The 16,059-nt window shown below is 30.0% G+C and overlaps 1 protein-coding gene across 4 annotated transcripts; it reads right to left on the reverse strand.

The window, feature by feature from the left end:
* Nucleotides 1-6,651: 6,651 nt before the first annotated feature.
* Nucleotides 6,652-15,992, reverse strand: LOC134251796 (nicolin-1-like). Of its 4 annotated transcripts, XM_062734213.1 has the most exons (10): nucleotides 15,777-15,992; nucleotides 15,089-15,121; nucleotides 13,897-13,987; nucleotides 13,508-13,611; nucleotides 12,531-12,641; nucleotides 11,571-11,645; nucleotides 9,739-9,762; nucleotides 8,453-8,494; nucleotides 7,300-7,404; nucleotides 6,652-6,873 (listed from the first exon to the last, which is right to left on the reverse strand). In XM_062734213.1, exons 1-10 carry the CDS (start codon nucleotides 15,903-15,905, stop codon nucleotides 6,832-6,834), a joined length of 756 nt encoding a protein of 251 aa, XP_062590197.1. In that variant the 5' UTR covers nucleotides 15,906-15,992; the 3' UTR covers nucleotides 6,652-6,831. The 4 variants fall into 4 exon arrangements, with proteins under 4 accessions (XP_062590197.1, XP_062590199.1, XP_062590198.1 ...); XM_062734215.1 differs by lacking the exon at nucleotides 8,453-8,494 and having other exon boundaries at nucleotides 15,777-15,991; XM_062734214.1 differs by lacking the exon at nucleotides 15,089-15,121 and having other exon boundaries at nucleotides 6,653-6,873; nucleotides 15,777-15,991.
* Between the last annotated feature and the right edge of the window lie 67 nt (nucleotides 15,993-16,059).

Genomic DNA, 16,059 nt, shown 5'->3' on the forward strand with positions numbered 1-16,059 from the left:
CCACAAGCGTACGTTAGACACGCAATATATTGATATATATTGCATATCATAAGAAATGCATCATACAGGTTTCGTATTCAGAAATATATACCAGATATCAAAATTATATTACATATAATTGACCTTAATATATATATTTTCTACTTAATATATATTCTTAATGGAAAAATATAGGTAACGTACATTTCTTTCTTATCTCTACGATTGAAAATGTCTTTCATTCCGTAAACATATTTATAAAAGTTGCTCAAATTTTTCGATTTCAAGTTACATTATCCAAGTAGGAGTAATTAATCCTTTGAAATTTCAAATTTAGCCCATCAATAAATAAAGGAAAACAAAACTATCAGGTGTATAATCTTTGTGTTTCCTTGTAATGTGGTTGAAATAGAATTAAGCGACAGGGACATTGCACAATAAAAATTATTTATTATCACAAAGAAAATGTATTCATTGTTATGAAAAGAAATATATATGATACAAAGTTTAACTTATCAGAAAATTTTTACTTGAGAATCAAAACTATATATTACACAGAGGGGATTCAGCATAATATTTGCCTTGGCGACAGTAACGTACATTTCAAATAGGCTACTATATTTGAATTTGGTACCCCTTAAATACCCTTTCAGATCGATAATTATATGAATTCTAAATTCTTATTCATTGTTATATGACTATTTATAATGTTCATTAAAAAATTACATCAATGGTATTTCTTCTAAATGAAAATGAGGCGACAGTATTTGAGCCCTTATATTGAGAATGGGTGACTACCTGAGGATGTTTCCCTATAAGTTTCATCTTTCCTGGCCCAGTGGTTCTTCAGAAAAAGAGTTTTAAAGATCGATGTTTCCTATATAATCCTATGTTAAACTTTGATCATCATTTGTGGCCCCGCCCTACCCCCGGGGGTCATGATTTGAACAAATTTAAATCTATTTTGCCCCGAAAATGTTTCCATAAAGTTTTATCTTTCCTGGCCCAGTGGTTTTTGAGAAGAAGAGTTTTAAAGATTTTCCCTATATTTTCCTATGTAAAATTTTGATAGGCCATTGTTGCCCCGCCCTATGCCCGGGTCATGATTTGAACAAACTTGAATCTTCACTACTTGAAGATGTTTCCATATGTTTCATTTTTCCTGGCCCAGTGGTTCTTGAGAAAAAGTTTTTCAAAAGATGCCATTAATTTTTCACTCATTTTTAATGATCTCCCCTTGGAAAAGGACGTGGCCCTTCATTTTAAGAAACTTGAATTCCTTTCACCCAAGTATACTTTGTGGCAGGTTTGGTTGAAATTGATCCAGTGGCTCTTAAGAAGAAGTCGAAAATAGGAAAAGTCGGACAGACAGCTAGACGGACGGACAGACATCGGACAAAATGTGACCAGATAAGTACACTTGAGCCTTTGGCTCAGCATGCTAGGTGAGCTAAAAACGAAAAGTCGTAACAAACTGCAAGTATAATTCAAGGGTTTACTCAGGAATTAAAAGACAATGTTCATTGAACCAGACTTACACTAGCCACATTTTGACTATTCATCAACTATCACTTGAAATAGCGAAAGTTCAAATGTACGAGGGTTGTCCCAAAAAGTCGTAGACAAGTTCAATGATAACTTTGTTAACATGAAACCAAAACTACTCGTAAATATTTCCTTGTTATAATGACAAATTACAAGATGGCTAATTATAATATATTCTGTCGACACACCTCGTATATTGGGATAAATTACGTATATAACTACTGCAATTGCCTTTATTTCTCTTGAAATATCTCAAATATTAAGTTTTAGTTTATATCAAATGATTCAGAAACAAAACTGCATAATATATTGGTGATGACTTCAGAGATGGAGGGTAAGGGACGCAGCAATTTTCAAATCGTATTCTAAATTTAGTTTGCTGCTATTTATACTTATTAGATGTTTATTCTCATGAAACTTAGAATTGGAACGGACACGGGGAACGGAGTCAAAAATCATAATATAAAATAAAAGTCCTATCTCTGTTCATTGAAAAGTTATGGCTACTGTTAATGTTTTTGAAAAGTGGCTTAAACTTCAAGGTCAAGAGGCAAAAAATCATAGCGTATTTAGAAAGGTATTGTCACAGATTATATATATACGTTTATGATATGAAAACCTCCAAAAGTTTACATTAAAATTCTTGTTAGCTCGTCTGAGCCAAATGCTCAAGTGAGCTTTTCTGATCAAAATTTATCCGTTGTCTGTCGTCGTTGTAAACTTTTCACATTTTCATCTTCTTTTCAAGAACCACTGGGCCAATATTAATTTCAACCAAACTTTCCACAAAGTATCCTTGGGTAAAGGGGATTCAGATTTGTTCAAATGAAGGGCCCAGTCCTCTTCATAGGGGAGATAATTATGAATAATATTATTGAAAAAATTAATGGTATTTTTAAAAAATCTTCTTCTCCAGAACCATTTAACCAAGAAAGATGAAACTCATGTGGAAGCATCCTCAAGTAGAGTAGATTCAAGTTTGTTCAGATCATGACCCCCGGGAGAAGGGCGGGGCCACAATGGCTGATCAGTTTCAAATTGGAATATATAGAAAAAATTCTTTTTAAAATCTTCTCCAGAACCAATGGGCCAAAATAGATGAAATTCATGTGGTAGCATCCTCAAGTAGTGTAGATTCAAGTTTGCTCAAATCATGACCCCCGGGGTAGGACGGGGCCACAATGGCTGATCAAAGTTTTAAATAGGTTCTCCAGAACCATTTGGCCAGGAAAAATGAAACTCATGTGGAAGCATCCTCAAGTAGTGTAAACTCAAGTTTGTTCAAATCATGACACCCGGGGGTAGGGGGGGGGGGCACAATGACTGATTTTCTGAACAGTATTTAAACTTTTCAATACTGAACTGATTTTTGCTTTTACTTGGCAATTTGCTCAGGTGAGCGACGTGGCCCCTGAGCCTCTTGTATTATATTATTACGATTAACGAGTTACCAGAACATTACTAACAAATGGCATGGACTGCCGGTACAATTTAGTGCATCTGTTTCCTTCAATAAGAGTCATCAATGGTTTTATATACTTTTTATTTTTCCGTTTGATCAAGCTGTGACACTATCACTTTATTCATTAGATGAAACATGGAGTTTCGAACATAAATCTGTTACAAATGTCATTTAAAACAATAACAATATAGGATCAAAGCAAACACTTGCCTCTTAAAACAACAAAATAAAACCATAGATGCGTGGTTTATTCTATAGATAGAAAAGATCCATTAATAATTAAGCGACGTTATTTTTCAGTTAGCGAGATATCTGAGGAGTTATGATTGGATTTGAGAAAAAAAAATAGATACCACAGAGTTTGACACATCCGTTTCATATATGGGTACTTTAATAGAATTGTATGGTTATTTAACAACAAATATTTTGATAATTATGATGATTTTAAAGTTTAATTACTTTTGCAGCAAAATATCCTTATTATATGCATATTGGTTTATATATGTCAGCTTATCTCAGCTTATTCTATACGCAAGAACATGCTCTACATTTAAGCAATTTTATAAACGAGTTAAGTTATAGACAATCAATTTGATGAAACAAGAATATTAACAAAGATTGATACAATGACCGACTGAAGTTTTTCATACTAATTAATAGTTAAGCCATTATTTACACAATGAATTGTTGTCGAATTTTTCATTATTTCCCGATCATGACAATGATCATTGAAAGAAAACACACTCAATGTAGTTTGAATTTTACTGCGTTTTCCCCTGGATTTGAAGAGTTCCAATACTTGAAGGAACTGTTTACTATATCTTATTGTCTGTATATGCTCTTGTACATCTCCTTTTAACTTTAAGCATTTCATTTGATTGTATGTTATTATACTAATCTTGTTTGTAAATATTAAAAACAAACATTAGACAGAATTATGAATAATGTATATAGTATATACTCATTATGTTTCATATTAATTGCTTTTATACACATTCTGTTTTGGGATAAGTCCGGTAAGGCTTCATCTGATCAATAGAGTTGGTTCGCAACAGGTGTGACTGTTCAACAAGTGATGAGTAATCCACCTAAAGGCAGCTGTTTAAGGGACCAGTTTTAATAAAAAACTCACGACTAAGACCAAAATTTAAAAATTTTGCGTATAACGTTGCAATTTATAATATATTGAAATGGTTTTCAACTTTTTTAAAAGGATTGTAGCGGGATACTTTTACATAAGCAATTTTAAATGATATCATTAATTTTGAAACATTTGACTTAAGTTTTTGATTTTAGTCGTAAGTTCTTTTGTAATTTAAGCCCCTTTGAGGATTGTTCAACACGGGTGTGAAATAAATCAGAATTTGTATATTGGATTGAAAAAGCTGTTGAATCACCCAATCAAATCATTTCATGTGCAGCCAATCAGAGTTGACATTTTAGCCAACCAACTGATTAAATTATTAACCAATCAGTACTTACTAGTTGGACAGATGCAAAATAGTATGAATACAGGGATCGATCTAGTTTTGTAAACTTTTGGTGTAACTCTTTGTCAGAGTTAGGTGACTTGGGAAGTGTACCTGGGCTGTGTCGGGAAACAACAGAACTGTTAGTTAAACTACTCAGTCTGCAGCTACAGTGATATGTTTTAAATATCATTATTGGTTTCATTGCAAGTGATTCCTTCGTTACAGTTCGTTTTTATTAAGTTTTTTAGTTATTTAGCAAGGATGAAAAAGTATTTACAGTGAATTCCATTCAGTTGTTCTTTCTGTGCCATAGCTATTGAAGTTTGTTGTGATTTTATATTAATATTATCGTATATTATTCTTAGGAAGGAAACCTAAGCAAACCCAATTATTAATCATTTGTACATTGTTAGAGCATAACAAATTTGGTGGTAGCGGTGGGATAAATATCACGTTTACAGTTTCTGTAATTTGTTGATCTATTACTTGCTTTTTTTAAATGGATAAAATTTATATCCACGATGTTGAAATGACGTTTATCAGCAATGATTGCATGAATTAAAAAGTGACAGTTTTAACATATGTTATACTAGTAAAACATCTAGCAATGATGTAAATGCTTTTGAAAATAGAACTCTTTTTGTTCAATTACATACGGAGTCATGAATTTGGGATTACCTATGCATTGAATGACATATTTTTTTTTGAAGGTGTGGGTAATGTAATTAATCAGAACTAGTAAAGTGGATTGAAAAATGTTTGTTATTACCCAATAAAATTATTAACCAACCAATACTAGTTGAACGATGTTGACAAAGAGAAATGACGTTTATCAGCAATGATTGCATGAATTAAAAAGTGACAGTTTTAACATATGTTATACTAGTAAAACATCTAGCAATGATGTAAATGCTTTTGAAAATAGAACTCTTTTTGTTCAATTACATACGGAGTCATGAATTTGGGATTACCTATGCATTGAATGACGTATATTTTTTTTTTTTGAAGGTGTGGGTAATGTAATTAATCAGAACTAGTAAAGTGGATTGAAAAATGTTTGTTATTACCCAATAAAATTATTAACCAACCAGTACTAGTTGAACGATGTTGACAAAGAGAAATGACGTTTATCAGCAATGATTGCATGAATTAAAAAGTGACAGTTTTAACATATGTTATACTAGTAAAACATCTAGCAATGATGTAAATGCTTTTGAAAATAGAACTCTTTTTGTTCAATTACATACGGAGTCATGAATTTGGGATTACCTATGCATTAAATGACGTATTTTTTTTGAAGGTGTGGGTAACGTAATAAATCAGAATTAGTAAAGTGGATTGAAAAATGTTTGTTATTACCCAATAAAATTATTAACCAACCAGTACTAGTTGAACAGCTGTAAAATAGTATAAATACACTTGCGAAGGGTACCTTGGCTGTGTCAGGAAACAACAGAAATGTTTGACCACTCAGCTCAGGGACCTAGTTCCCTAGTATCTATGTGACAAGCTATGGTGTCTAAGTGACTTAAGCTTGTGTCTAACCAAAAGTGTCCTGTTGATAGCTATGGTGTCTTGGTGACTTTAGCTTGTGTTTATGTGTCTTTTGATGTATCTGTGACTTAAGCTTGTGTTTGGGTGTCTTTAGATGTATCTGCGACTTTGTGATTTTTAGGGTGTGTTTAGGTATATCTAGACTGTTTCAGGAAACAACAGAATTGTTCGTTAAACCACTAAGTCTGCAGATATAAAGATATAATGTTATAAATTTGATTATTGGTTTGATTGCAAGTGATTCCTCCATTATAGTTTGTTTTTATTTAGTTTACTAATTGTTATCCAGATAGGACCAAGGAAAAAATATATATAGTGAATTCCAGTCAGTTGTTCTTTTTGTGCCAAAGCTATTGAAGTTTGTTGTGATTTTATATTATAACGTAATTTTTAAGAAGGAATCCTAAGCAAACACAAAAATAAATAATTTGTACTTTGCAAGAATGTTACAGGAGCTTAACACTAGTTATTGCAGTGGTTCATATTTTTGCCCAGTTTTATGGTCTGAACTGTTAAGAGGATTTATTAGTATTTTGCATTTGATTCATAGTTAGGATTTAAAAATAAACTGAAAAAAGTAAATTCCTTCCTAAATGGGGAAAAAAGGGAAAAATCCAAAAATAACCATCAGTAATTTAATAAAAAAAATTTAGAATAAAAATTCTGTCTCAATGCAATGAAAGTAAATGAAACATATCACAAAAATGAATTAGTGTTTATGTATAAGCTCTGCTTTAGGTAAAGTAAGACAGAACAAAACTTGGGTTTTTCCTCAATTAAGGGAATTGTTCTCCTCATGCATGACCAATTAAAGGTGATTCATGTATAAGCCAGTAAGTTGATTTCATAGCATCCATCAACCTAGAAAAAAAAAGAAAATTAATGATTTCAAAGTAAGCAATTAAAGCATCATTTCACAATACAATTTTTTTTGTCAATATACTCCCACTCCAAAAGAAAGGGAAAAGGGGGGTACTGTATTAATGTTGTGTGTCTCTGTCATTTTAGTCTTACAGCCTGTCTGTCTGTCCATCAGAGTTTTCTAAACAACTTCTCGGTGTTTTATTACTATTGAGCATTGGCTCAGACTTTTTCCTTACATATGGTACTCGAATACACTTTGAAATATTTCTTAATAGTGTCAATCGTAAATACATTTATGGCTATCCAATTAATATTCATTAAAAAAATTATTTCAAAGTATCCTCAAATATGGCAAATGTCATTCCTACTCTAAAATATAAAGTACGTTTAAGAAGTGCTATTTATAAATACATGTACATGTACCTCATATCTCCCTATATCTGTACTAGTTTGGTTAACAGCCATTTCTTCTGATAATCCCCATAACTCTTGTAAACCTGAGGATATCGACTCCAGGTTAGGTATACCCTAAAAAGATGAGTTTAAATTTCAATGGTAAAATTAGAGTATATAATAAAAGAAACATTGGAGACATTTCTTCTTTTTGAACTTCTGTCTAATATATTCCCAGTCTATAAAACAGAATTAAGAAATAGACAAATTCTATTTTAATTTAAATTGAAAAATTTGAAAAAAGTTGGAAAGCAGGAGTACGTAAAATTTCTATTTTATATATATTTAACTTTCCTAGATCAATGAAATTGTATGATTGCAAAAAAGAACACAGCATATGAAGAATGGTTTTCTTTCTCAAACATGCATAGAAATTCATATTTTATTATTTTTTTCTCTTCATTATCCTCCAAAGGTAGAAAAATTATGCTTTATGATTATAATGCCTTAGAATTGATATAATTATGGTTAATTGAGATTATTTTGTTATATATAGAGTAGGAAGAAAAATTACTTTTTGTTTCACACAGACATTTAGTACTTTGAATTTCCTATCTTGTTTTTATAAAATGAAAAAAAAAAATATACGAAATTTTCACTTTTTACATTTCACATTTTTTCCTCATTATATTTAAATTATATAACATTATTAAAATGACAAATTTCAGATTGTCATGTACTAAAAAGAAGAAATTCAACTTTATAATTACATCATTACATTTTTCCTTCTGATAAAACACATCCAAAAAAATTTAAATAAGGCTATAAAAAAATATTATCTTGGTTCTCAGGCCCTCCCTCATCTCTTTTAAGGGTGCCTCATTGACCCTTTTTATTGCTAAATCAATAAAATAAAAACAACAAATCACCTCCCTCATCATTTTCTTAGGTTTTGTACAATGCCTAATCAGTTTTGGGGTCATTAAAAAGTGAAAAAAAAAATGCCTCCCTCCCTCATCATATTTCTTGAAAAAAGGCCTGAGAACCAAGGAATTAATTTTACATGGCCTAAAAAAGCATCAAATAAACTTGAAACATCATCACTTATATCAAAGATTTCTCCCCTAATTACAGTAATATAATACATGTATATAACTGTCTACCTCCTAGATCTACATCTTACCACTTCTTCATTCTCCTGGCTATCAGAATCATCAAAATATATCTGAAAGCATTGTTCATTACATAAAGCTCCTTTTAATAAACTACTTTAGTCATTTAAAGAAGAGTCCATCCTAATGTAAGCCCCATTTATCTACAATATTTCTGGTTATAGATATTTCCTGTATTTTTCTATGAGTAGCATAAGGTGTGATGCTATGTTAAATTATGCTTGTGCCAGGTACATGTATATTTTGTACTCCGGGAGATTTGAAACAGTATGTTTAATTTACGGAAAATGTACTAAATTTTTTTTCCTTTTGGTTTTCAAACTGTATGATTATCATATTGATTCATGTTAATCTTGTGTGCAAAAATTTCTTCCACTTAATTTGAAATTACTTTTAATAATTAATAGTCCAAACATAAAGGAGAGGGATTGGAGGAGAGAGAAGGACATTATTGTTTGCAGTGACACATCTATAGACAGATTCTGTAATTGTTTTCAAAATTATTTTCTGTCACAACAAAGCATGCATCTCAATAAATATACTGATGTTAATCTTTCTTCTGTTTCTTTTCCTTTTTTTCTTTGAAATTCTGTTCTTTCTTTTTATATATATCTTTTACAAATTACTTTGTTAGTATACATTAATTCTTTTATTCAATGTAATGAGAAATTTAAAAATATGAAATTGAAAATTGTTCAAAATTTTCTCAAAGGTTTCCCAAGATTTTTTCAATAATGTAATAATCACATAATTTCATGAGGTCAATTTTTCATTGTTTATATAAGGACAATATATATCAATATATATCTCCATATCCTTTTCATTGGTTCATGGAATTATTTCATTTCATGTTTAAAGAATTTTTAAGCAGTAATATACATGAATGTGAAAAATTGTGTTTCATAGTTAATATAAATTTCTTTTCTGTAGACTTCAAAAATGAAAATTAGTTTCCCATGAAATTTGTGATTTAATTCACAGTACTGTTTAAAAAAGTTTTCTTTATGACATGAAATAATAATGTCATTGAATGTTTAAAAACTATAATGAACTTTGATGATAATGTTTTTATATCAAAAATAACAAAGCACTTAAAAACAATAAGCATGCATGGAATTAATACAGACAAATGTATTCAGAAAGTGAATTGTTTGGAAAAGGGGGATTCGATTTTAAAACTTTTCTTCGCCATGGAAAATGGAAAATATAGTGTTTGTGTAAGTAGCACTCTAGATTTATTATAAAAATAATAAAAAAAGTGAGAGAAAAAATGGTGACTTTTCTCAAAATTACTTACTTTCTCCTTGGCTTTTGTTTGTAACTGTATCAAGAATGTGTTTTGTTATGAACAAAAATATTGATGCATCATTGAATTCACTTTAACTTAGTATAAAACTTCAAGATAATTTTCATATACATGAAAGTAAAAAGTAGTGTCAAGACAATTATGAATAGTAACTCTCAACAAGATAGTAGACATCCTTTATGGTTATGAAAATGATGATAGAAAAATGGACACTGGAATGTAATTTTCATGTGTCTGAAATTGTACAATGAAATATATTTATATATCACATTTATGTAATTTTTTCTGAAAAAAAAAAAGATGAGAAGTAACTATACAAGTGAATTGATAGACCCTTGCTTTCATCATATTCCCAATTCTCAGTTTTTCCAACAAGACTTCTGCAGGCTTTCGGAGTTAACTATCTAGAAGTTTTATGGACAATTTATAAAAGTATTTTTTTTATCTCTTTTCTTGTTATATTGTTATTCTATCCAAGGAAACAATTTGATGACCATAAGATTTATGAACCTTCATCTCCTTCTTTGGTGAAGTACGTGTTTTATGCAGATTATTTGGAGGATCTTGATTGGTTAAGATTTGAGTATGTTCAATTTCTTGCTATTCTATACAATTTCTTACTGTTGTATAGTTTGAAACAGTATACAGTGTACTAGTAAATTTTGAAGTAAAAGAAATGCCTCATAGGAAAAAATGCTCAACCCAAACTCTGTTTAATCTTTCTTTATATTATTTTCAACTTGTAATATGCATCAAAACGTTTTGTACTAGACAACTGTTATATATACAACACAGAAAGCAAAATTACATCTATCACTAAATTAAAATACTTATGTACCTTTCTCAAAAATGAAACTCTGAATGGGTTATGGAAACTGTGAGTTTGACACACTTTAATGTTACAATCATATTATAAACTATATAGAATCAGAATAAAATAATCCTCCACCCTTCATTTCTTACAGAATTACTAGGTCTACTGGGAGCATGATTCAAAATATAAGTCGCATCCATTCTTTCTCCCTAAATTTAAAAAGCACATAAAAGTTTTTTTTTTCTTTATATCTGCATTTTTTTCATTATATCCCTCAGAGGATTTTTAATTATAAATTATGACATTTGTAGTTTGCTCTTTCAGAAACCTAGCTGCGAAAAGAAATTGACCCAACCAACTGAACTGTAACAACAGAATATCAGAAGCATTAGTCATGTATCCATTTTATTAAATGACATTAAAGTTTAATTTGCATCTTTCATACATATCTTACAAACAAGAATATTAATTAAATGACGATAGATATATCAGGTAGCTTATAATTATTAATTACAAAGCATAATTAATACCATTTTTCTGTATCTGAACATGATGAAATTAACATATAAAAAATTATCTTGCTGATTATAATGTATGTATTGAAAAGTTTTAAAACATTGTATGTATGCTTCAAATTTGTGTGCACATGTTTATCACTTTTATATTCTAAGTAACCCTTAAATTTAAATATTTATTTCAAGACAATCATTAAGCAAATGGAAATGAAATACCATTCTAATTATAAAATTAACAATCTTTTAATTAAATAAATTCATTGTTATAAAGGGGGAAAATATTGCAGTCATTAATCTACTAGTACTGCTAATCAAATCAAGCAAAGGAAGGCAGTTAAAATTCAAGGGTTTAAATAACTTTTTGATCTAAAATAATTTCTAAAATACATAATTTTAAAAGTAAATAAATATCAACTAAAACAAGGCCAATTATCAAAATCTAAACAAAATGAACTCATAAAATATTAAGTCAACTATGAAGTGCAAAACCTTACCTCTAGTTTGTGCTTAGTGCTGTTGATTGAACTTTCTGTCAGCCATGCAGGCAGGGGTGGGGGTTTGCTCATCATCTACAAAGGGATACAGTCAACTATATTTTAAATATCTATGCTTATAAAAGGAACATTAATTAATTGTTATACTTTACTATTTTTACGATCAATATATTGAATTTTGAAATCCATTAATTTTTTCACTTTATATAATATAAAGTTTTCTCTTAAATATTATCCTTGTAAATTGTCAGTGTATTGAATTTTGATTGAACTAAACAATCATCAATGATACAATTCCAGCATTAAAACAACTGAAAAAATTGCCAGACAAAATTAACTTTTAGTAATATGCTAGCCTGAGGTCAGAAATGACCAATCTCTGGCTGCGGTACTAACATATCCCCACTAACAACTATCTGAAACAACATGCACAGTTTCTATTAGAGTATCAGGTAATTTCAATTAGACTAGGGAAGTGTCTGTTGCTCTGCAAATTGTCAAGTGATGGTGCTGCTTGTTATCAGCCATTCTTAGTGGGGATCTACACTTTACCTCCTTATTATGCTGACTCTGCACTCTGGTCTGACCAATCAGAGAGAGATTTAGTAATACAGATTTTACCTCTGATGACCTGTAGAGTCTGAGAAATTCTGATCCAATCAGAATGAGTTTTACTTATGTTACCTCTGATGACCTGTTGAATCTAAGATGTTCTAGATTAAATCAATCAGAAAGAGTTTTACAATGTACTTACATAAAATTTAAATGTAGCTCTGATGACCTGAAAAGTCTGAGATCTTCTACTCCAATCAGAAAGAGTTTTACTTCTTTTACCTCTGTTGACCTATTGAGTCTGAGATTTTCTACACCAATCAGAAGGAGTTTTACTTATTTTACCCCTGATGACCTGTAGAATCTGAGATCTTCTAAACCAATCTGATAGAGTTTTATTTCTTTTACCTCTGATGACCTGTAGAGTTTGAGATCCTCTATCCGGAACTCTTTCCACACTGGAGAGGGCTGCTGTAGAATTATTCGCATGGCTGATATGTTGGAGATGTCAAAGGAAAACTGAAGGAATATAACATGATGACATTTTTCATGTTGATATTAATATACCTTGCTGAGCAAAACATATGGATCAGAGTTTGAATAAATGTTGTGGTCTTATGAGCTCTTCAAACCATCAAACCTGCCTAATGGTCACAATAAAATCCATGAAATTTCACTTCGTATCAATTAAATAGTCAAATTTGTCTCTTTGTGTTGGTTTCATGTCTGTTTTTCTGTGATGACTTTAAAAATGGGTAGTTTTTTAAATTAGTTTATACACTTTACATGTGCATGTATTTGGAATGATTATGAGGGTCAAAGTTATTGCTTCATCCATGTCTAAGGATCATTAAAGGTCTGCTTATACCCTATACATAGAACAGGGAAATTTTATCATTCAACATCCACAGTAAGGCCTAAAATAAAAATTTGTTTGTTTGCAGTTGCCTACCGACCCACTGAAAATGCACCCGACCCAAACTTTTTTTAGCCATTTTGTGTTATTATTTTTTTTCTTTGATTTTTCAGGATATTGAAAGTGTTTCATTTTCAATGTTTGACTTCTGATTTTATCAATCAGTTGTTAATAACAAAAGTGGAGCTTAGTTATGTTTATTAGGCCTATGAAAAGCTTTATTGTTTATTAACAAAAAAAAATATAGGTCGGCAACTGCAAACAAAATTTTTTTTAAGCTTGACCTAAATGTCGCAATACATTGTGCATGTAAATTAAAAAAAAAATTATTCAAAAGTAAAATTGTTTATTTTAAATGTTGTGCATAACTTCAAGTCCTTTTTATTAAATTCAACTGTTTGATATATTGTCAATTCTGGAATTTTGTTTTATCTTACTAATTTCTATGCAACCTGTTGGTTATACATACTTGTTTCTTTGAAATAGAAAAGTAATCCTGCGAACCACTTTCTTTATGTGGATTGGGCATTAATCTCATTTTACGCACACATGTCCTCCATTTTATGTCACCAGCTACAAATATTTTTCACAATTCACAAATTAAGACTATAATATAATTACTGATTTGTCTTCAAGTTATTTATTTATTTATTTCATTTAATGAATCTAATAAAAATTAAGAAAGAATATTGACCAATAAATTTTCCAATCACTGAAAACATGTTCACATCTAAATCATTTATTACACAATTGTTTTTTAAAATTCCTTATTTTACAAAAGTTTGAATTGATCAACATATTCAAAAAAGTAAATTAGATGAAATAAATTAATATCTTAAAACAAATGTTAAAATGTACCTGAGTCTGTTCCATTGTCTGGAGCTGCCTTAAACTTAACTCGTATTGAAATATATGCTGTGTAGTAATTCTTAAAGCATATCTCTCCAACCTGTTTATCATGAAAAACACGATAACTTTACTGTACTTGTAAACAAAAAATTATGCATTACATGTATATATGACAATACGTCATGTTCTTTTTGAAAAATAAGATTACAATAAAGTCAAAATTAAATATTATGTGAATGGTATATAAAAATCTCAATTAAATACAAATTTAAAGTACCATTTTGTTCCTCACGTTTGATAAATTCATACACCATACTACTTAAAAGGTGATGCTTATTGTGACGTTCATAAATCAAGATTACATCAAAACAACAAAAATGAAACAATGATTATACATGTATATTTCCATTCAACCTCTGAAAACCTTAAAATCATACCACTAAAATACAAGGTATTTTAAGTACATCACTTGTACAAACAACAAAATGCACCATTGTAAGTTTTGAAGTTATGTCTATTAAGTGTGGTATTAAATAAGGATTCCATAATCTGTGTGAGTTAGATACCTGTTTTGCCATCAGCAATTCATGATTTTTTTAAAAGTCAAAAGACCAACATGACCAAGAGATTTATTTATTGCATTGTGTATTTTGTCATCCAGAAAAAAAAAATGAAGATTGATATTTGATGAAAAACATTATAACTAATAAGCAAACATTCGCTATGGAATTTGTTCTCCCTTCACAGATCTAGAACACTAATTTCTTAAAACTTTTCAATGTGATCAGAATCATTTTACTATTCTGCAATTGATTTTCTTTACCCTGGTTGGGAGTCCTATGGTATAAATGGCAACTGTACTCAATATACACATTTATAAATATGGCAAAACTTGATAAACATTGAAGGAATATTGGAAAGATACACATGTAACAAAAAAGACTGTTATACAGCGCTAGACTACAGAGTCAAATTTCTCTCTAGTTGTTCTTGCAAATTAGAGATCAGAAACTAATTTAAAGAAGAATTTTAAATATCCAGAGAGAGTACTCTATCATTGCACTGTAATGGGAGAACATATTAATTTAATGTACATCATATTATTATTACATGTAACAGCACAAGACAAGATCAGTTAAATGCAGGTGTTATATAAAAACACACAAGCATGGTTTGTGCTACTGTGTGTTAGTTAAATTACCCTTTCACAGAGGGATATGGGTACAGTCTGCTTCTGTAATAAAAGTGGGAATTTGTGTAATTTAATGTGCTCTATCACTATAAAACTCAGTATTTATACATTTTGTTACTTCAGTGCTGAAATAAATGCTAAAACATCAAGATTAGACTTACAATCAGTGATTACATTTAAAAATAAAAATAATTAGAGGTTTCGTGAAAAACGATTATACTTTAGAACAAATTAATCAGATGTTTGTGTTTAAAGATGCAAACTTATTTTAAATTTTTCCAGGAATAAATTTGTTTCCCAGTGGATTGCTAATTAATCAGGAATGAGGTGAACAAGTTAAATAAACAAATAAAATCAACAAATAAATAAAAAAACAAAATTAACTTCTATTACATATGTTCTAGATCTATGGATTGGCATAAAGACTAGAAACATAAAATGCATGTATTAAAAAGCAAATAGGACTTTATCAATCATAAATGTGTCTTATTTCTTTTCTGGTTCATTTACAAAACATTCAAATGAATCATTAATTGTAGCAAAACACATCCCCATGTATATTTATCATTTCAAATTATAAGGTTCCTTATCTTAGTGTAAACTTGAGTAATCTAGTGGTGTAAATCCAAATAATTTAAATAAAGAAATAACAATTTTTCTATTTATCTGAGGAAATTCGGTTGACATTTTTCTGTACCTCTGGCACTGAAACATTCGGGAAAGTGACCTCTATCACTTTGCATCCGGAGTGAAACACGCTCTTCTGATCCTCAACTGTCAGTACAAACGGGTTCTTTATTGAACAGTGAAGCGGGCGGTCGCCCATCACTCAAACTGTTTAAAAATCAGGGCACCTGATGATTTTTTGCCTCTTTGTTGTCAATGAAGCTCTTCCTGGATCAGCATTACTTTAGTTTCGTACTTGAAGTTTATTGAGAACATTTGTATGAGTTTATTCCTCTCTAATTTATTTATTTCAA

This window comes from Saccostrea cucullata, unplaced genomic scaffold (genome assembly GCF_032062105.1).
Source record: "Saccostrea cucullata isolate Sc308-1 unplaced genomic scaffold, CSIRO_AGI_Scuc_v1 ctg118, whole genome shotgun sequence".
NCBI classification, from domain to species: domain Eukaryota; kingdom Metazoa; phylum Mollusca; class Bivalvia; order Ostreida; family Ostreidae; genus Saccostrea; species Saccostrea cuccullata.